This window comes from Hemitrygon akajei, chromosome 11 (assembly GCF_048418815.1).
Source record: "Hemitrygon akajei chromosome 11, sHemAka1.3, whole genome shotgun sequence".
In the NCBI taxonomy this organism is placed as follows: Eukaryota; Metazoa; Chordata; class Chondrichthyes; order Myliobatiformes; family Dasyatidae; genus Hemitrygon; species Hemitrygon akajei.
The window spans coordinates 170,937,707-170,960,429 of record NC_133134.1 but is presented as its reverse complement, the minus strand read 5'-3'; the positions used below and the strand labels follow the sequence as shown (position 1 = coordinate 170,960,429).

The 22,723-nt window shown below is 53.1% G+C and overlaps 1 protein-coding gene across 2 annotated transcripts in view; it reads right to left on the bottom strand.

Annotated features, from left to right (window-relative positions):
• Positions 1–772: 772 nt before the first annotated feature.
• LOC140736282 (DENN domain-containing protein 3-like) overlaps positions 773–22,723 on the bottom strand; it is a 132,428-nt gene continuing 110,477 nt past the window's right edge. For both annotated transcript variants that reach the window (XM_073062241.1, XM_073062242.1), the window contains exons 15-24: positions 21,786–22,045; positions 18,529–18,702; positions 18,309–18,438; positions 16,986–17,093; positions 13,970–14,106; positions 10,911–11,080; positions 10,028–10,161; positions 8,970–9,088; positions 4,343–4,477; positions 773–3,510 (exon numbers count right to left, since the gene is read on the bottom strand). In XM_073062241.1, coding sequence (XP_072918342.1) covers positions 3,358–3,510; positions 4,343–4,477; positions 8,970–9,088; positions 10,028–10,161; positions 10,911–11,080; positions 13,970–14,106; positions 16,986–17,093; positions 18,309–18,438; positions 18,529–18,702; positions 21,786–22,045 — 1,520 coding nt within the window. In that variant the 3' untranslated portion in view covers positions 773–3,357. The remainder of the gene's footprint in view (positions 3,511–4,342; positions 4,478–8,969; positions 9,089–10,027; positions 10,162–10,910; positions 11,081–13,969; positions 14,107–16,985; positions 17,094–18,308; positions 18,439–18,528; positions 18,703–21,785; positions 22,046–22,723) is intronic.

The following is a 22,723-nucleotide window of genomic DNA, read 5'->3' as shown; positions in this document are numbered from 1 at the left end:
TTATTACAAATTACAGTACCAGCAAACAAATTTAAAATAATCCCATCCCTATTAAGGATAATATTTATATCCAAACAATCCCGGAACACCTCCGTGGACACCGTGTCTTCCTTCTCCATGGTTACTCAGGCACGGACATATCTCGACAATAATGCCACCAGTCAGGCTGGGTAGGGCCCTCTGTTACCTGCCTCTGGCTTCTGCCCCCTTCCCTTCCAGTCCCAAAGAAGGATCTCGACCTGAAACTTCGACAGTTTATTGCCCACCATAGACGCTGCCTGACCTGCTGAGTTCCTCCAGCATTGTGTGTGTGTGTTACTCTAGATTTCCAGCATCTGCACTACCTCGCACGATTCTATATCTTCTGCTTTATTGCAGGTTTCTGGCACCTGCAGTGCTTTGGTTTGCCTACACTCTTGACCCTGGTGGAATGGGGCTGCCCCGGTCTGGGGCTCAGATCAGTCATGGCTCAGGCCCAGGAAGTGTGTACTCCTTCTCGGATCAGACTGTGTGCTGAGGGAGAGGGAGGGTGGACCGGCAGTGACAGCTGCCTTGAACAGGGTGCCAGTGTGTCACACACCCTCTCTGTGCCCCGGGACAGTAATAACTTGGTGACACAAGAGTCAGGAGTTAACTGTGAATCGAGGTGGTGGCCTGTGTCCCCACCCTCTGGCCACAACCGTCCCTGCTGAGGGACCTTTTACGCTCTCCCCCTCTTACCCCTACCTCCCCTGGCGCTGGCCTCCTCACCCTGTCTCCCCCCCCCCCCCCCCCCACCCACAGCATGTCCCTCCTGCTCATACTCCCCCAACCAACCTCTCATGTCCTTGCTCCACTGGGGGCCCCACTCCTGTGATCTTGGAGAGGGGCTGGATGTTGAACATGGAATGTCAATCCCAGCATGGGGCAGATGGGATGAAGGGCCTGTTCTCGGCTCTGTGCCACAATCCAGGATCTTTTATTTTATTGAGACAGAGTGGAACAGGCTCTTTGAGCAGCACTGTTAGCTAACCACCTATTTAATGCTAACCTAGTCACTGGACAATTTATAATGACCAATTAACCTACATCTTTGGACTGTGGGAGGAAACCGGAGCACCCGGATGAAACCCACGTAGTTCACGGGGAGGACAAACTCTGATTTGTAACACTGTCATGCCAGCCACTACCCTACCTTGGCAGCCATGTGGGAGGGCTCGGAGGGTGATGCCGGCCTGCTGTCAGCTCAGGGTGGGCTCAGAGCTGTGACTGTCCTGAGTCCCACCCCACCCACTGGGTTCAAAGCTGAAGGGAAACCAAAAACACTGCAGAAGCTGGAATCCTGAAATAAAAGCAGAAGGTGCGGGGGGCAGAAGGGATTCTGCAGATGCTGGAAATCCAGAGGACGTGGGAGCACTCCGGACACAGCTCTTGGGAAAGGCAGATACAGGGATATATGAGATGGGGAGAGGGGCAGTTCAGACAGTGTGAGCTGGTGGCAAACTCCCCCCCTCCCCCCCCCCCACATCACTGTGCGGGTGGAGTGGGCCTGGTACCATTTCTCTGATCCACACCCGCAGGGGTTTTCAGACAGACTGCCCTCACAACAAGCACTTTCATTGAAGGCCAGCATGTCGTCATGGGCCGGAGGGCCTATACTGTGCAGAACTGCTCCAACTTTTCCCTGTTCTCTCTTTGAAACTGGGACACCCCACGAAATGGGGGCCTGAATACATAGGGAAGGTGAGAAGCATTGTATGGCATGCCCTGACACAAACTCTGGGGGGAAGGGTTAGATAGACTGTCAGCAGGAGGGAGGTAATGGTTCGGGCCTGTGTCAGTATTGAGGTTGGGCAGGGAAGCGGCGTGGCTGGTAGGAGGGGGGGAGATGTGGAGTACATACCCTCCCTGTTGCTGTTTCATCGGTGGGGGGGGGGAGTGGAGATGGAACCAGGGAGTGGAGGGGTGTTCTAAGGTAGTGAAGTAGTGCAGTGACCCTCTCTGTGTGTTGCTGGTTCATTGGGGGTGGGGGGGGAAAGAAGGACATTGTAGTGTGGGGTGAGAGCTGAGATGGGACCAGAGGGGTTGGAGACAGGCTGGGGGGGGGGGGGGGTTTAAGCGGGAGAAGTGGGGGTCAGAGAGATCATTCGCAGTGTGGAGTACATGCCCGGTTCATCTCTGGAACTAATTTCCAATGGTTGGTCCCCTTTCAAGACGTTGAGAATGTGATCCGTGTGATGCGGCTTTCCTACAGACACTGTGTGAACTCCCTGCAGCCGCTGAGCAACCCCTCAGGCCTCGCTCGGCACGTAGGACCTGCGCTGAGCTGGTAGCCTGCATGTGGGTGGCGAGGGCAGCGCGGAAGCCAGAGATCTGCGACTGGTGTGTTCCACAGGGATTGGTGCTGGAAACTGCGTTCAGGGATGTACAAAAGTTTGAGGCACATATATACTGTATAGTTAGGGTGCCTTAGACTTTTGCATAGCACTGTATCGACTAAATATTTACCGGTACTAATATCAACAGTAACTTACTGATATTGCAGTTTCAAGGACAAATTGAGGATGGAGATCATAGTCTTTACACTGTGTGCTCCAAATCAAGATTAAACCACACAGGAAATAAAGTGAAAAACAGATTACAGTACTGTAAAGAAGTCTTAGCCACCCAGGCTATATATACTGTACATCCATGAATTGGATGCTGGTCTGATTAGGAATGTGTGGAAAAGTAAACTTGTGGATAGGGAGGACATTTGTCAGCGGGTAGGTCGGCTGGTGAAAGAGCAGCTGCAGCTTAAGTGGAAGGTCAACTGTAAGAGGAGACTAGACAGTAAATAGCAGGACCTCAGGGGCACTGATGCACAGAGCGATGGTGGAATCCAAGTCCACAGCTCCCTGGAAGTGGTAACAGAAGCAGATAGGAGGGTAAAGAAGGCGTACAGCACACTGGCCTGCATTGGTACAAAAGTAGGGAGATCAAGTAGATGCCAATTTAGCTGTACTCAGAGTATTGAAAAGAGATTCACCTGAATTAGAAAATATGAGATTTGAGGCTGACCAGGGTTTGAGATTTGATGCTGACCAGGGTTTGAGATTTGAGGTTGACCAGGATTAGAGAGTATGAGATTTGAGGCTGACCAGAGTTAGAAGGTTTGAGATTGAAGCTGACCAGGATAGTCGCTGTGGGACAGAGGAGGGTGATGGGAGGTGTGTTCCTTCCGTGATCCCACCTTAAAAGGGTGGTGGTCGACACAATGGACGGCTTGGGCCCAGAGTCAATGAGTGGGGCTGTCCGCAGGGGTGAAGGCTCTGTAGGCCTTAGCATCCGCATCTTCAGTCCACCTTCCAGATGATGATCTTGCTGTCCTCGGTGGCGCTAAGCATGTAGCGGTCCTCGGCTGGACACAGCGCTCTGACTGGGCCGCAGGCTGCCTCCAGCTCCTTCTGTAGCAAGTGGGTCTCCGTGTTGATGATGTAAATCCGGCCCCCGGCCCCGGCCGCCGTCTGCCGTTCCCCCACCAACCCACACCTGGGGACCAGCAAAGAGATTACACCACAGCAAGAGGAGCTGGGAGTCAGAGCTCGGGTTGGGGGCAAGGGCCAGGTTGGGATGAGGCTCAGATATCAGGTTTGGGGTGTGGTCAGCTTTCCGGATGAGTTGAGTAGGAGGTTGGGTTGGGGATGAAGGTCAGAAGTCAGGTGGGGTGAAAGTCAGGGTGATGGTCAGAGGTCAGGTCGTTGGCTGGGTTGGAGGTTGGATTGAGATGAGAGTTAAGGATCCGGTGGGTTAGGGTCAGGGGTCAGGTGGAGTGAGGGCCAGAGGTAGGATAGAGTGAGAGCAGAGGTCAGGTGGGGGTGAGGGTCAGGGGTCAGGTGAGTGAGGGCCAGAGGTCAGATGGGGTGAGGGCCAGAGGTAGGGTGGAGTGAGGGCAGAGGTTGGGTGGGGTGAGGGTCAGGGGTCAGGTGAGTGAGGGCCAGAGGTCAGATGGGGTGAGGGCCAGAGGTAGGGTGGAGTGAGAGCAGAGGTCGTGTGGGGTGAGGGTCAGGGGTCAGGTGAGTGAGGGCAGAGGTCAGATGGGGTGAGGGCCAGAGGTAGGGTGGAGTGAGGGCAGAGGTTGGGTGGGGTGAGGGTCAGGGGTCAGGTGAGTGAGGGCCAGAGGTCAGATGGGGGTGAGGGCCAGAGGTCAGATGGGGTGAGGGCCAGAGGTTGGGTGGGGTGAAGGTCAGGGGTCAGGTGAGTGAGGACCAGAGGTCAGATGGGGTGAGGGCCAGAGGTAGGGTGGGGTGAGGGCTGGGGTCAGAGTCAGGGTTAAATTCAGATAATACTTGGGAAGAGGGTTTGATGACCGCAACCTCCTTACCTGCTTCTTGACGTGGATCATGCAGCTGAGGTGTACGCCAGCCGGGAGGGGGATCTCTTTGACCAGATCATTCAGGCTGTCGGTGCAATACACGTACAGGCTGCACCTCTCCCGACACAACATCCACACCTCCCCCTGCGGAGACAGCAGGCAGAAGCAGTGTTAACCAGCCATCTGCTGACCTGGCTCCACCACCAGCTGGCAGAGAAGAGCCTACATATGTAGAGAGCCCCTCACACCCTCCTGTGGCACGAAGGGTGAACAGCTGTGAGTCCGACAGCACAGAAACAGGCCCTGTGGCTCAGCTGGCCCACGCTGACCAAAACTGCTATCTGAGCTAGCCCCTAATGCCTGACTTGGTGCTAACCCTCTCTACCAGGGGTGGTGGTAGAGGTAGAGATATCAGGGGCATCTAAGAAACTGAGATATGCAGATGAAGACTATGTAGGGTTGAAATTAGAGTAGTGTGGCGACCCATTTCTGCGCAGGCGAACTGGCTCACAAATAGCCAGCGTGCGGGGAGAGACTTTGGTAATGCACCTCTGACATCATTTCCGCCCGGAGAGGGCGGGCACTAGGGATTAAATGCCAGCGCCGCGAAGTTTGAATAAACTAGTCTCAAAACAACTTACCGACTGTGTGTCGTCTTTAGCTCTGTATGTAGTACATCGCTACATTGGTGATCCCGACGGTCCAAACGGGATTTGGACCAAAGATGACCGACTCTTCATCTGTTCACGCAGTTTCGCCAAAACTGCCGACTTTCTGGACGTTGTGACCACGCATGTGGTTTAGCCAAGCAGAAGCCCAGTTCCAGATTCGGCAGATATCCTCTGATTCCACGCGTTACTACCATGTGGTGAGCGCCCTTGACCGGGAGACGGCTGCCCAGGTTGCGGATTTCATACAGTCGCAAATAAAGAAGGCAAATATGAAGCATTCAAAGCTCTGCTCATTGGGACCTTTGGCCTCTCACGGCCTGAGCGGGGTGCCCGCCTGCTTCACCTGGACGGTTTGGGAGACAGGCTGCCGTCAGCATTGATGAACGAGATGCTGGCCCTGGCTGACGGACACAAGCCCTGCCTCATGTTTGAGCAGGCGTTCCTAGAGCAGCTGCCTAAAGACATACATCTGCTGCTGGCCGACGCAGATTTCAGCGACCCCCGGAAGGTGGCGGCCCGGGCAGACGTGCTGTGGAAAGCCAAGAGGGAGAGCGTGGTGTCTGCCGGTCAGATTACCAGGCCACGCGCCCAACAGCAGACCAGACCAGGCCCGGCGGGGGGGTGCACACAACACAGAGGCAGGAGTGAGGAGGACAGTGAACAGTGGTGTTTCTACCACCAGCGGTGGGGCACAAAAGCGCGCCGTTGTCGCCCGCCCTGCAAGGGCCAGGGCCAGCTGCCGCTAATGACTATGGCGGCTGGCCACCAGGACAGCCTCTTGTACGTCTGGGACAAACAGTCGGGACGCCGCTTCTTGGTCAACACCGGAGTGGGAATCAGTGTCTTGCCCCCGACGGGGTATGACACCCGCAACAGGAAGCCAGGACCCACACTGAGGGCCGCAAACGGCAGCACGATACGGACCTATGGCACCCGCACAGTGCAGCTGCAGTTCGGTGCCAGCCGGTTCACGTGGCAGCGGTGGCCTAACCACTCCTGGGGGCGGACTTCTTGCGAGCTCACAGCCTACTGGTTGACTTGCAAGGGAAAAGACTGGTACATGCCGAGACTTTCCAGACGTTCTCCCTGGGTGAAGCCAAGTTGCTAGCCCCACACCTGGACTCCATCACGCTGTCGGACAACAAATTCACCAGAATCCTGGCGGACTTTCCATCGATTCTGGCACCGCAGTTCACGGCAGCCATGCCCAGACACGGGGTACAGCACCATGTTCCGACCCAGGGACCACCCCTCCACGCCCGCACACGAAGGCTCCCCCCAGAAAAGCTCCGCCTGGCGAAGGAGGAGTTCAAGAGGATGGAGGAATTGGGGATCGTACAGAGGTCCGACAGCCCATGGGCCTCCCCCCTGCACATGGTGCCCAAAGCAGCCGGGGGTTGGAGACCATGCGGCGACTACCGCAGACTGAACAAGGCTACAACTCCAGACCGCTACCCCGTGCCGCACATACAGGACTTTGCAGCAAACCTGCACGGGGCAAGAATATTTTCCAAAGTAGACCTGGTCCGGTCCGGTCAAAGGCCTGCAGGAGTTCGTTGGTATGGTGAACTTCTACCACCGTTTCCTCCCCTCAGCAGCCTGTATCATGTGCCCTTTGTACACCCTGATGTCGGGTAAAGGCAAGGACATTACTTGGGACGAGGAGGCCAAGGAAGCCTTGGCAGATGCCGCGATGCTGGTGCACCCCAGAACGGACGTTCCGACTGTCCTCATGGTGGATGCATCCAACACAGCAGTCGGTGGGGTGCTGGAGCAGCTCATTGAGGGGCGCTGGCAACCCCTGGCGTTCTTCAGCAAGCACCTACGACCGCCCGAACTCAAGTACAGTGCTTTTGACTGGGAGCTGTTGGCACTGTATCTGGCAATCCAGCATTTCAGGTACTTCTTAGAAGGCAGGCCGTTCACCGTGTTCACGGAACACAAACCGTTGACCTTCGCATTCACAAAGGTATCCGACCCCTGGTCGGCTCGCCAGCAGCGACATCTGTCCTACATCTCCGAGTACACGGCGGACATCCAGCATGTCTCGGGAAAGGACAACGTCGTGGCAGTCGCACTCTCCAGACCAGCTGTCCAGGCCCTGTCCCTGGGGGTGGACTATGCAGCACTGGCGGAGGTGCAGCAGGCAGATGACGAGATGCCCAGCTACAGGACTGCAGTCTCAGGTTTGCAGCTGCAAGACTTTCTCATAGGCCCAGGTGAGAGGACCCTCCTGTGCGACGTGGCTACCGGCCAACTTCGTCCCATCGTCCCGGCAGCCTGGCAGCGGCAAGTTTTCGACTCCATACATGGTTTGGCGCACCCATCTATCAGGACAACCATCCGGCTGGTCTCCAGCAAGTTCACCTGGCACGGACTTCACAAGCAGGTCAGTGAATGGGCCAGAACGTGCGCACAGTGCCAAACAGCCAAGGTGCAGCGGCACACTAAAGCCCCGCCGCAGCAGTTCGAACCCATCCACCGGAGGTTCGACCACATTCATGTGGATATTGTGGGCCCCCCACCAGTGTCCCAAAGAGCGCGGTACCTCCTAACCATGGTAGACCGGTTCATGAGGTGGCCAGAGGCGGTCCCGCTCACCGACACATCTGCCGATTCCTGCGCCCAAGCACTGATTGCAGCCTGGGTAGCACATTTCGGGGTACCGGCCCACATTACCTCCGACAGAGGCACCCAGTTCACCTCCAGCCTGTGGTCGGCTGTTGCCAGCCTGTTGGGAATGCAGCTACACCACACTACTGCCTACCACCCACAGTCGAACGGACTAGTGGAACGCTTCCACCGTCACTTGAAGTTGGCTCTCATGGCCGCCTGAGAGGACCTAACTGGGTGGACGAGCTTCCTTGGGTCCTGCTTGGAATTCGCATAGCGCCCAAAGAGGATCTGCACGCCTCGTCGGCCGAGTTGGTGTACGGTGCACCCCTGGCCGTCCCAGGAGAGTTCATACCAGCCCCAAGGGGGCAAGAGGAAGAACCTGCAGCAGTCCTGGACAGACTACGCGAAAGGCTCGGCAACCTGGCCCCCGTGCCGACTTCACAGCACGGACGGACCCCAACTCATGTACCCAAAGACCTGCAGGACTGTAAGTTTGTGTTTGTACGAAGGGGCGGACATCGGGCACTGCTACAGTGGCCGTACGAGGGGGCCGTTCAAGGTGATCAACAACAAAGGGTCCACGTACGTCTGGACATTGGGGGGAAAGAGGAGGTTTTCATGGTGGACTTACTCAAACCAGCCCATGTGGACTTGGCACAGCCAGTTGAGGTTCAGGCACCACAGCGCAGAGGCAGACCTCCCAAACAGAGGCTGATCCAGACTGTGGACATTGGGGGGGTGTATCGCCGGTTCTGGGGGGGGGGGTGGGTTATGTGGCGACCCACTTTCTGCGCAGGCGAACTGGCTCACAAATAGCCAGCGCGCGGGGAGAGACTTTGGTAATGCACCTCTGATGTCATTTCCGCCCGGAGAGGGCGGGCGCTAGGGATTAAATACCAGCACTGCAAAGTTTGAATAAACTAGTCTCGAAACGACTTACCGACTGCGTGTCGTCTCTAGCTCTGTATGTAGTACATTGCTACAGTAGGTTAAAAAGTCAGCACAACATCGTGGGCTGAAGGGCCTGTACTGAGCTGTGATGTTCTATGTTCAACCTTTCCTGGCCAATGTTGTTACTGTGTGATCCAAGTACAAGCCGTTTTCTCTCTGGTTTCACCAAAACATTGTCCTTCAGGTCAATCTCTCCCCTCTCACCTTAAACCTGTGTCCTCTGATTCCAGATTCCTTGACTCTAAACTGCATTCACCCTGTCTACAGCCCTCATGCACTCCATGGAATAAGCCAGCCCAAAAGGTCAAGAGGGCATCGGCAATGTGAAAAGTAATGGGTGGAGCACCCACTGACCCTTGACCTCTGAACCCCTCACACCGGACTCTGTCGGGACCTACCTGAGGAAGAATGAGGAAGTAAGTCAGCGGAATAGAGCCTCCTTGGGGAGCCAATGTTCGAGTCACTTTCTGCAGCTGGTTCCCATCCCGAGCCACAATCACCAGATTGTTCTCCACACCTGAGTAACAGTGGGTTTGCATGTTAACTATCAGTGACTTGGATTATGGAGTAGATGGCTTTGTGGCCAAGTTTACTGATGATACAAAGATGGGTGGAGGGACCGGTAGTGTTGAGGAAGTAGGGAGTCTGCAGAAGGATTGGAACAGATTTGGAGAATGAGCAAAGAAGTGGCAGATGGAACATTCTGTAGTGAAGTGTATGATCATGCACTTTGGCAGAAGGAATTAAAGTGCAGAAAATTTTCTAAATGGAGAGAAAATTCAGAAATCAGAGGTACAAAGGGACTTGGGAGTCCTGGTGTGCAGGATTCCCAGCCAGCGGAGTAGCCGAGTCCCACAGTTCATGAGGTGCTTATGGTGGGGATGGTGCAGAGAAGGGTCGATGGGGTGGCCAGCGCATTATGAGGATTTGAACAGGTTGGGACGACACTCAAAATTTTAAAGAATGGGGGTGTGGACAACTCGTTTTGGGGGGCTGGGAAGGTAACAGCGAAAATGTAGAGGTGATGATTCTCCCAGATGGGGAGTCCAGACCCTGGGGCAGAGTTTCTGCACAAAGGCTGGCCTGCCCTAGAGATGGGGAGGGGTTTTTCCTCTTGGGGAATGGGTGTGACGCTTGGAGTTCCATCCCCTTGACAGTGGAGAAGGTGGACACACTGAATTTTGAGTGAAGGTTGAAGGACATCTAAACATGGGGGGGGGGAAGTCATGATCTGTGCCATTGGGAAGTGTCCTGAGGTCAAGACTGAATCAGCCATAACCTCACTGGTCGGTGGGAGAAGACAGGGAGACTGGAGGAGACTTGTCTCTGTTTGACACATTTGGCTTTACCAGGGTTCCTGGGGAAGGACTGCAGGCAGTATCCATGGGTGCATGGATTGTTGACGGAGGCTCGGACCCACGTACAGCCCCCACCCCACGCTCCCCACCACACTCACAGCACCAGATGTGGTTGCGGTGCAGGGCAATAGAGGTCAGCTGCCAACACTGCTCCAGCTGGAACTGACTCTTCATCTCCATGGAGGCCGGGGTCCCACAGAACAATGGTCCCATCCAGACTGCATGAGTACACCTGGCTGGGACAACGAGAGCCACAGTTACTCAACTGTCACCTACTGGTAAGTGCACACCAGTCATTGCAAACCCATCACACACCTGTTACCACACACCTGTACACAGCCATTACCACATTCCCGTACACACTTAATACACCCATCACCCACTTGTTACCGCACACCTGTCACACACCTGTTACCGCACACCCGTTGCACACCTATTTATCATACACCCATGCACACGTGTTACCACACACCCATCACACGCCCGTACGCGCCTGTTACCACACCCATCACACGCCTGTTACCAAACACCCACACGGCTGTTACCACACCCACTCACCTGTTACCACACACCTGTACACTGTTACCACATACCCGTACACAATTAATACACCCATCACCCACTTGTTACCGCACACCCGTTGCACACCTATTTACCGTACACCCATGCACACGTGTTACCACACACCCATCACACGCCCGTACGCACCTGTTACCACACCCATCACACGCCTGTTACCAAACACCCACATGCCTGTTACCACACCCACTCACCTGTACACTGTTACCACACACCCGTACACAGACATTACCACACCTGTCTGCCTGTCATACCTGTAATTGCACACCTGTCAAACACCTGCTGACACCTATTTTTTGCACAACTTCACAAACCTGTCAAGGTGTGCTATCACACGCTCATCTCACCTGACTGTACACGTGTCACCCAGGCTATGCCTGGCCACGGGATGCGGAGACTCACCTAGCGCCCCCCTCGCCACCGGGCAGTATCTCTTGCCACATCCCAGTCACCTGGTTGCGATGCGCAATCAGGCGTCGGTGACAGGTGAGGTGTCGGGTGCTGACAATGTAGATGAAGGAATCCTCGGAGCCGATCCACACCTGCTCCCGGCCAACCCCGATCATACAGTTCTGGTGGTGGGGAGAGACAGAGGGGTCAGCTGGGTATCAGCAGGTAGCTGCCAACTGCTGGAGCAGTGTAGCCCAGGCTGAAAACCGTACCCCACTCACTCTTCCCCCACCGTGGCAGCAGACGGAGCCGGTCTCGGCCGCAGCGGTCAGTGAACTCACCGATGGCCTCTCACAGGGAGGGAGGGTGGTCAGATTCAAGAGCAGTCACGTCTGTCTCTTCCCCTGGGAGGGAAGTGGGCTGAGCTGTGGGTGAGGAAGGAGAATGGCAGTGGCTTCTGTTGACACTGCCTCAGGGACTGTGCTGATGGGACACAGGGCGACAGTCATAGGCAGCTGAGGTTCTGGGGGTTGGAGAGACATTGGGACAGAGTTGGGGGCAGGTGGGGTAGAAGGGGGAGAAATAGAGATTTGGAGGATGCAAGAAGACGGGAACAGATGGAGGTTTGGGGGATGTAAAGAGAAGGGGGAGAGACAATGGACAATAGGTGAAGGAGTAGGCCATTTGGCCCTTCGAGCTAGCACCGCCATTCACTATGATCACGGCTGATCATCCACAATCAGTACCTCATTCCTGCCTTCCCCCCATATCCCTTGACTCAGCTATCTTTGAGAGCCCTATCTAACTCTTTCTTGAAAGCATCCAGAGAATTGACCTCCACTGCCTTCTGAGGCAGAGCATTCCACAGATCCACAACTCTCTGGGTGAAAATTTTTTTTCAACTCCAATCTAAATGGCCTACCCCTTATTCTTAAACTGTGGCCTCTGGTTTTGGACTCCCCCAACATCAGGAACGTGTTTCCTGCCTCTAGCGCATCCAATCCCTTAATAATCTTATGTTTCAATCAAATCCCCTCTCATTCTTCTAAATTCCAGTGTATACAAGCCCAGTCGCTCCAATCTTTCAACATATGACAGTCCTGCCATCCCAGGAATTAACCCCGTGAACGTACGTTGCTCTCCCCTCGATAGTAAGAATGTTCTTCCTCAAATTTGGAGACTAAAACTGCACACAATACTCCAAGTGTGGTCTCACCAGAGCCCTGTACAACTGCAGAAAGACTTATTTGCTCCTATACTCAACTCTCCTTGTTATGAAGGCCAACATGCCCTTAGCTTTCTTCACTGCCTGCTGTACCTGCATGCTTACTTTCAGTGACTGATGTACAAGAACACCTAGATCTCGTTGTACTTCTCCTTTTCCAAACTTGTCAACATTCAGATAGTAATCTGCCTTCCTGTTCTTGCCACCAAAGTGGATAACCTCACATTTATCCACATTAAACTGCATCTGCCCACTCACCCAACCTGTCCAAGTAACCCTGCATTCTCATAACATCCTCCTCACATTTCACACTGCCACCCAGCTTTGTATCATCTGCAAATTTGCTAATGTTACTTTTAATCTCTTCATCTAAATCATTAATGTATATTGTAAATAGCTGCGGTCCCAGCACCGAGCCTTGCGGTACCCCACTAGTCAGTGGGTTTGGGGGATGTAAGGAGAAGGGGAGAGATAGAGGCTTGGGGGACATTAGAAGGGGGAGAGATAGAGGTTTGGGGGACATTATGAGGAGAGATAGAGGTTTGGGGGACATTATGAGAAGGGGAGAGATAGAGATTTGGGGGATGTAAGGAGAAGGGGAGAGATAGAGGTTTGGGGGACGTAAGGAGAAAGGGAGAGATAGAGGTTTGGGAGACATTAGGAGAAGGGGTGAGATAGAGGTTTGGGGGACATTATGAGAAGGGGAGAGATAGAGATTTGGGGGATGTAAGGAGAAGGTGAGAGATAGAGTTTTGGGGGATGTAAGGAGAAGGGGAGAGATAGAGGTTTGGGGGATGTAAGGAGGAGGAGTGAGATAGAGGTTTGAGTGATGTAAGGAGAAGGGGAGAGATAGAGGTTTGGGGGATGTAAGGAGAGGTTTGGGGGACATTATGAGAAGGGGAGAGATAGAGATTTGGGGGATGTAAGGAGAAGGGGAGAGATAGAGGTTTGGGGGATGTAAGGAGAAGGGGAGAGATAGAGGTTTGGGGGACGTAAGGAGAAAGGGAGAGATAGAGGTTTGGGAGACATTAGGAGAAGGAGTGAGATAGAGGTTTGGGGGACATTATGAGAAGGGGAGAGATAGAGTTTTGGGGGATGTAAGGAGGAGGAGTGAGATAGAGGTTTGAGTGATGTAAGGAGAAGGGGAGAGATAGAGGTTTGGGGGATGTAAGGAGGAGGAGTGAGATAGAGGTTTGAGTGATGTAAGGAGAAGGGGAGAGATAGAGGTTTGGGGGATGTGTTTGGGGGATGTAAGGAGAGGTTTGGGGGATGTAAGGAGAAGGGGAGAGATAGAGGTTTGGGGGACATTAGGAGAAGGGGAGAGATAGAGGTTTGGGGGATGTAAGGAGAAGGGGGAGAGAGAGTTTTGGGGGACAGGAGAAGGGGTGAGATAGAGGTTTGGGGGACATTATGAGAAGGTGAGAGATAGAGGTTTGGGGGATGTAAGGAGAAGGGGTGAGATAGAGGTTTGGGGGACGTAAGGAGAAGGGGAGAGATAGAGGTTTGGGGGACGTAAGGAGAAGGGGGAGAGGAGGTGAAGGGTGGGGAAAGGGTGTAGATGAAGTGAGGAGGAGAAGGGTTGAGAGAGGAGGAGATGTGAGTGGGGAAATGGGGGAGAAGAGGAGTGGGCTCAGCAGACTGTAGCTGGACCGATCAGCCTCAGTGGGTATGGAGGTGGGGAACAGTGAGAGGTCAACATGTGGAGACCCCCCCCTAAACCCCGACCAGCATCGCATCTCTTTGGTGAGGAGTTTCCCATGTGAGGCTCCCTACTGCCTCAGATGTGATGGGAGGTGTCCAGAGCTCCCCAGTATCTGCACACCCCTGTTGTGGCCTCGTCACTCACCAGCCTGGACCGTCCGGCCTGGATGGGGGGCTGTTCCAGGAGCCAGGAGGCAGCATTGTAGATGAGGAGCCTTCCGTCAGACAGAGCACACCACAGTGCCGGTGGGGTGTCCACACTCTCGCACGGGTCCAGGCTCCCTGTAAGAAACAGACAATGGGTCAGTCACTGGGTCTTTCAGTTGGTCTCACACACACACTGACACAGAGTCACACCCACAGATTCACACAGTCACATCAACACACACACACACACTCCCTTCCAAACACAGATACACCCATATCACACGTGCATTGCACATATCCATCCACCCACACAGATACACCTAATCTCCCTCCCTTACACAAACATGCCCATACCCATAAGACTATAAGACATAGGTGCAGAATTAGGCCATCTGGCCCATCGAGTCTGCTCCGTATTCAATCATGGCTGATCCTTTTTTTCTCTCCTCCTCAACCCCAGTTCCCAGCCTTCTCCCCATAACCTTTGATGCCATTGTCCAAACAAGAACCTATCAATCTCTACCTTAATTACACCCAACAACCTGGCCTCCAAAGCTGCATGTGGCAACTAATTCCACAAATTCACCACTCTTTGGCTAAAGAAATTTCTCCGCATCTGTTTTCAAATGGCACCCCTCTATCCTGAGGCTGTTCCCTCTTGTCCTAGACTCTGCCATCATGGGAAACATCCTTTCCACATCTACTCTGTCTAGGCCTTTCAACATTCGAAAGGTTTCAATGGGATCTTCCCTCATCCTTTCGAAATCCAGTGAGTACGGACCCAGAGCCATCAAACATTTCTTGTATGATAACCCTTCATTCCTGGAATCATCCTTGTGATCCTCCTCTGGACCCTCTCCAATGTCAGCACATCTTTTCTAAGATGAGGGGCCCAAAACTGTTCACGTTACTCAAGGTGAGGCCTCACCAGTGCCTTATAAAGCCTTAGCATCACATCTTGCTCTTGTATTCTAAACCTCTTGAAATGAATGCTAACATTGCATTTGCCTTCCTCACCACTGACTCAACCTGCAAGTTAACCTTTAGGGTATTCTGCACAAGGACTTGCAAGTCCCTCTGCGTCTCAGATTCTTGGGTTTTCTCCCTGTTAGAAAATAGTCCGCACCTTTATTTCTACAACCAAAATTCATTTGCAACTTTCTTGCCCATTCTCCTAAACTGTCCAAGTCCTGTTTCCTCAACACTACCTGCCACTCCACCAATCTTCGTATCATCTGCAAACTTGGCAACAAAACCATCTATTCCATCATCTAAATCATTGATATACAGCATAAAAAGAAGTGATCCCAACACTAACCCCTGTGGAACACCACTAGTCACTGGCAGCCAACCAGAAAAGGATCATTTTATTTTCACTCGCTGCCTCCTACCAATCAGCCAATGCTCTAACCATGTTAGTGACTTTCCTGTAGTACCATGAACTCTTAACTTGGTAAGTAGCCTCATGTGTGGCACCTTGTCAAAGGCCTTCTGAAAGTCCAAATATACAACATCCACTGCATCCCCTTTATCTATCCTACTTGTAATCTCTTCAAAGAGTTCCAACAAGTTGATCAGGCAGGATTTTCCATGAAGAAAACCATGCTGACTTTGTCCTATCTTGTCCTGTGTCACCAAGTACTCCTTTACCTCATCCTTAACAGTTGACTCTAACATCTTCCCAACCACTGAGGTCAGGCTAACTGGTCTATAATTTCCTTTCTGCTGCCTTCCTCTTTTCTTAAAGAGTGGAGTGACATTTGCACCATGCCAAAGTCCAATGATTTTAGAAAGGTTATTACTAATGTCTCCACATACACACACACATGCACGCACGCACACACACACACACAAACACACCCACCCACACACACAACCTATATATATATACACATACATACAGTAGCACAGAACTAGAAGCCTTTTGCAAGGAAGAATGGATGAAAATCCCCCAAACAAGAATTGAAAGACTCTTAGCTGGCTACAGAAAGTGTTAACAACTATGAGACTTGCCAAAGGGGGTGTTACTAAGTACTGACAATGCAGGGTGTCCAAACTTTTGCTTCGGGCCCTTTTCCTTTTTTGTTATTTTGAAACTGTAAAAGATGGAAATAAAAACGTAATCTTGCTTAAAATATTAAAGAAATGTGTTATCTTTAACTTTATGCCTTTTGAAAATCAGGTCATCTTTTACTCGCTTAGCTATTCACAGTAACAGAAAATTTGACCAGGGATGCCCAAACTTTTGCATGCCACTGTATACACACACACACAAACATTATATCACGCACAAACACACACACTCGCACCACACACACACACCCATACAAGCAAACACCACCACACACACACACACACACACACACACACACACACACACACACACACACACACACACACACACACACACACACACACACACACACACACACACAGAGTTTTACAGCATCAGTCACCGTGCAACAACCTCGCCAACCCCCCCCCCCCCCCACCCATTCGGGACAGAGGATGGAAGAAGGTCTGAACGTCTGAGGTGCCATAACTTCTGAGCGGGCACATAGATCATGGGGGGAGAGAGTGCGGGGGTGTAGTGAGAGGTGAGGGAAGGATCAGAGGGCAACTTGCATTGGCTTGTAGGGTGGGAGGAGGGATGAGGAGATGGGGAAGAAAAGGAGCTGAGGGGAGATGGAGAGAAGGAAGGCAGAGTGGAAGGGAGATGGGTGAATGGATGGTGATGGGAAAGTGAGTGGAGCTGATGGGTGAGGGAGACGAGAGGGTTAAGGAGATGGTGAGGGTGAAGGAAGTGGGTTGGGGTGGGGGCAGGGAGAGTAGGGTGGGAACATTTGGAATTCTCTGTCTTGGACAGAGGTGGTGACCTGAGGTTGAGGTAGAGAGAATTTCAGAGTCTGAGAGAGATAAGGGGATCGGGGCAAATGCAGGAAGGGAGGGGTCAGGCACAGATGTAAACCTGTCCCATGGGAACAGCGTTTCCAGGGAAAACGTCGGCGACTTACCAGGCAGGTAGAGCAAGACAATAACAGAACAGGGGGAAGATGCGGAGTCCAAGAGGTGTAGGGTGTGCTTCAGGGCGTCCGTGGTCACCTTCGGGATGTTGGGCGACACTGAGGGGAGAGAGTATGTATGGTCACTGTCCGTGGACATCAGCCCTTGGTCCACACACTGAGCTCACCATAACTGCCACAACTCCAGGTCATCGCACTGTGCGAATGGCGGTACGGAGGGAAAGTCACACTCTGCCTGCAGGAGGACACGCGGATCCCGGCGGACGGCATCGGCCGTGCCGCTCTGAGGGATCTACCCCGTTTCTGTCGGGGACTGTGGCAGGTTTGGGGTCTGGCCTCATTGGGGCAGGGTGCTCCTGGGCTGTAAGGGAATGATGCTCTGGTTGCTGGGAGACCGGTCCCATTCATAGTACGGTGTGGGTCGGGAGGGCGCGGGATTCAGGCACCACCACAGACCAATGTGCGCGTCGGACCCAGGCCTCGGGAGACCACGCGGGAGAGGGTCCCGCACAACGTGAGCCGTCTCTCTGGGATGCCCACCGTGCCGATCCACAACACTCCAAAGTGTTTCTTGTGTGGCTGTTGCTACACACGTTCCAGTTCCTACCCTTGCTCTGCCAACTGGACACGCCATGTTACCATCTGACAGCGGAGGAGGTGCTTCCCCTGTACGTTGGGGTCCTGGGGTGGAAGGTGTTGCATCGCGCGGTACCATACAAGATTCCTGAGCAGGTTCACTGACACCCCATCCAGCTTTTCCATTCTGTGGGCGGGAGGCGTACACAGGCGTACCACCTGTACATGGAGTGTGAGAGGTTGCAGCCACTCTTTGAGTTTCTCAGGAGCTGCTGCTGAGGTTCTGCCTGCACTTTAGTCCCTCACTCCTCATCTACGGGCACCCAGTTCGGCAGAGGCGGGCGAGAGGAGGATACCCTGGTGGGCTTGGTCCTGGGCCGGGCCAAGATGGACATTCACGGGTCTGGCGGCAGCCGGGCCGACCGCCTGCCCTTTTCCAAGGATACATCCAAGCCCGGCTGACCTTGGAGAGGGAGCACGCTGGGGGATTTCCGTGAGTGGTGGCCCCCCCAATGGTATTTTATTGTTTATTTTTAATTTGAATGCACTGTACTCACTTGTCTGGTAAATACTGAATGTTTGTACCGTGTATTCGTGATGTAAATAAGCTGTTATATTTTTGTGAAATATATGGGGATGGGTCAGAGTCAGGCCAGGCTGCAACAGGCGGCATGTAAACGAAGGCGTTTGCTGTGTGCAGTCAGTGGTGAGGGGGAGTTTGGGGTCTCAGAACCTCACCCTCGGAAACGGTGCGATCAAGCTGGGCCATCATGTGGATAGCGTGGCTGGTTCGCATGTGGAAGTCACACTTGGACATAGCGTGGATCAGCTGGATGTTACTGAGGGCTTGCTGGTCATATTGAGGGTCCTGAGGGAGAGAGGGAGAGAGTCTGTCAGACAGCACAACACAGCATCCCCCCCTGCCCTCACCAGTCCCGTCCCCACCTCCCGCCCTCACCTTGTGCCGCTCAGCCAGCTCCTTGCCAGCGCGCAGCTCACGGATCAGAACCTTCCAGACGTCGCACTCTGACTTCAGGTTTGGCACAAACGGCTCCTTCCTGCCCCGGACTTTGATCCTCAGGCTGGTCATCTTGCGGGGGATGCCAGACGTGGACAGAACTGGCTCCACCTCCTGAGAACACACACACCATGTCAGGGGAGGTGCCACCAGAAAACAACCCTCACCCTGTACATGTGTACATGCAGGAGTGTACGGGGAAACATGGGTGTGCACGTGTGTGTATGTGTACATCTGTGAGTGTGCGTGTGTACGTGTACATACCTGTGTATATGTACATATATGTATAAGTACATAAGTTGGTACACATACACACACATACATACATACATGTATGCGTGTGCACAGCTAAGTGCCTGTCTGTGTATAACACTGACCACCTTCTTTTAGGGTATGAATGTGTTAGAGGAAACTTACTAAACTAATCCATGGGGTTTTGAAATGAGGAGAGGCCTGACAGACAGGCTGCATTTGGAGCAGCCCTGGGCCCCTCATCTAAGGAGGGATGCGTTGGCATTGGAGAGGGTTCAAGGGAGGTTCATGAGGATGATCTCTGGATTGAACGGGTTAACACAGGAGCAGCATTTGAGGGCTCTGGGCCTGTGCTCACTGGAGTTTAGAAGAATGAGGGGGGATCTCACTGAAACCTATCAAGTATTGAAAGGCCTCGATAGAGTGGATGTAAAGAGGCTGTTTCCTATAGTGGGGAAGTCTAGGACCAGCGGGCACAGCTTCAGAATAGAGGGACATCCATTTAGAACAGAGATGAGGAGGAATTTCCTTAACCAGAGGGTGGTGTATCTGTGGAATTGACTGCCATAGACGGCTGTGAAGGCCAAGGCTTTGGGTATATTTAAAGCAGAGGCTGACAGGTTCTTGATTAGTCAGGGCATCAATGGTTACAGGGAGAAGACAGGAGAATGGAGTTGAGAAGGATAATAAATCAGATATGATGGAATGGCAAAGCAGACTTGATGGGCCGAATGGCCTAAGTTTGTTCCTATGTCTATGGTCTTATCCAGTCCCAGTAACATTGTTGTGAATTGTTCCCATACTTTTCCAAGTCAAGATGGCGCCCAGCTGAGATGTGCATTGTGCTGGGTCTGAGAGTCCAGGGCCAAGGACTCTCGGAGCTGGAGGTGTGTGTGTGTGTGTGTGTGTGTGTGTGTGTGTGTGTGTGTGTGTGTGTGTGTGTGTGTGTGTGTGTGTGTGTGTGTGTGTGTGTGTGTGTGTGTGTGTGTGTGTGTGTGTGTGTGTGTGTGTGTGTGTGAGAGAGAGAGAGAGTGTGTGTGTGTGTGTGTGTGTATATAAGAGAGAAAGAGAGAGATAGAGAAGGGATTGTTTTACTGTTGTTTGTGTTGTTCTGATGAACATTGTGAACATGCCAAGTGGATGATGGAATGTGCGACACTTGTGGGCTGCCCCAGCACATCCCCAGATTGAGCAGAAGGCAGCACCAAACGAACACCAGAGAGCAGCACTGAGCGAACACCAGAGAGCAGCACCGAGCAAACACCAGAGAGCAGCACCGAGTGAACACCGGAGAGCAGCACCGAGCGAACACTGGAGGGCTACACCGAGCGAACACCGGAGAGCAGCACCGAGCGAACACCGGAGAGCAGCACCGAGCAAACACCAGAGGGCTGCACCGAGCGAACACCGGAGGGCAGCACCGAGCGAACACCGGAGGGCAGCACCGAGCGAGCACCGGAGGGCAGCACCGAGTGAACACCAGAGGGCTGCACCGAGCGAACACAGGAGAGCAGCACCGAGCGAACACCGGAGAGCAGCACCGAGCGAACATCAGAGGGCTGCACCGAGCGAACACCGGAGAGCAGCACCGAGCGAACACCGGAGAGCAGCACCGAGTGAACACCAGAGGGCTGCACCGAGCAAACACCGGAGGGCAGCACCGAGCGAACACCAGAGGGCTGCACCGAGCGAACACCGGAGGGCAGCACCGAGTGAACACCAGAGGGCTGCACCGAGCGAACACCGGAGAGCAGCACCGAGGGAACACCGGAGAGCAGCACCGAGCGAACACCGGAGAGCAGCACCGAGCGAACACCAGAGGGCTGCACTGAGCAAACACCAGAGGACAGCACTGAGCGAACATCGGAGTGCAACACCAAGGGAACACCGGAGGGCAGCACTGAGCGAACACCAGAGGGCAGCACTGAGTGAACACCGGAGAGCAGCACTGAGCGAACACCGGAGAGCAGCACTGAGGGAACACCGGAGGGCAGCACTGAGCGAACACCGGAGAGCAGCACCAAGGGAACACCGGAGAGCAGCACCGAGCGAACACCGGAGAGCAGCACCGAGCGAACACCGGAGTGCAACACCAAGGGAACACCAGAGGGCAGCACTGAGCGAACACCAGAGGGCAGCACTGAGCAAACACCAGAGGGTAGCACCAAGCAAACACTGGAGAGCAGCACCGAGCAAACACTGGAGAGCAGCACCAAACTAGGGGAGGGGAGCACTGGCAGGAGGGTCAGCTCCCAACCTAGCACGATTCCAATGCACCCAACAGAGGCCCCTGCTCTCACCCCTGGGCACATGCAACAGGCCGCTGTTTCCAAGGCAACCCCACGGCGAAGGCCTAGTCCTCAGCACAACCGAGGCATTGCAGCTCACCTGCTGTATGTCTTACCAATGAATGGACTTGCAAAATTACCAATGTCCAACAGGGTCTTGCAATCCCAATAAACACGCCCAAGATAATCACTCACTCCATTTGTCAGATTGTCACAACAAGTCCCAGCGACAACACAACAATTACAAAATAAGACCAGCTCCATCGCTGATGATCAGTCCTGCAGTACCAGCAGTGAAAAAACACTTACAACACAAAAAAATGCACTTTTGATTGAACCCCGAGTGGTTACTCTGAGCGGCAGTTCTGCAGGTGAAAATGCCTTGTTAATGAGAGAGGTCAGAGGAGAATGGCCAGGCTGGTTTAAACTGACAGGAACTCAAATATCCATGATTTTCACCAGTGGTGTGCAGAAGAGCATCTCTGAATGCACAACACGTTGAACCTTGGTGAGTGGTGTACAGCAGCAGGTCACCAATATACACTCTACCTAATTAACTGGCCACAGAGTGTACATGGGATATATAAATAGGAACTGGAAACTTGTAACTGCTCCACAGTCTGGGGTCTGAGGCTCCAGCGTCACCCTGAGTCCTACCTCAATATCCCGTAAACGTGCAATCTCCTTGAAATGGGGGTCTGCGTCCATTAGAAGGCTGAGCCGTTTCTGACTCAGTACCAGGCGACCCTGCCCACAGTTGGTCTTCACCGGGGTGGACACCAGAGACACCTGCTCACTCTCCAGCAGCTTCATGTCTACCTCAGGATCCAGCACGACACTGTCCACCTCTGATTTCATCTTCTTCCAGTGTGAGTACAGCTCGTTGAACATCTTCGGATTCACCATTTTCGGCTGCCCTGCAGAGCAAGCAAGTAGATGTCTCAGAGGAACAGGTCGAATTGGACATCACTCGGCCCTTGGGGCCCAAGGATCAGGGATCAACTTTACTCACTATATACATTTACGTGCACTGGAAATTTGCTGATGCATTGGCACAAAGAACAACATTCAACAATCACAAAGAAGGAAGAATGATATAAAGTCAGAGGTTCAAGGATAGATAATGGAATACAATGTGCAAAGATACATCAATACCAACAAGTACTTACAATGTAAACAGCATGAAAAACAGTGCTTTAAAGTGAAGTGATGGGGTAATAAGAAAGGGGGATTGTGGGGTGTGTTAACTGGAATGGTTGATCAGATTAACTCGCTAGGAAGGAAACTTTTAAGTTGGTGTAAAGTTTTTGTTGTAATAACCTGATAGCACTTTGCAGAAGGGAGCTTTTGGAAAAGGCAGTTTGCAGGGTGGGTAGTGTCCACAGTGACTTTTCCTGCCCACTTCTTTCTCAGACACATACAAGCCCTGCAGTGATGGTAGACTGCAGCCGATGACCTTTTCAACTGACCTGACTGTAGTTTGTATACATTGTGAGAGGATGCTGCACCTAACCAGATGGTAATGACTGATGTGAGGATACTGTCTGTGACGCCAGTGTAGAATCACACCAGGATGTTGTGGGGAAGATGGAATC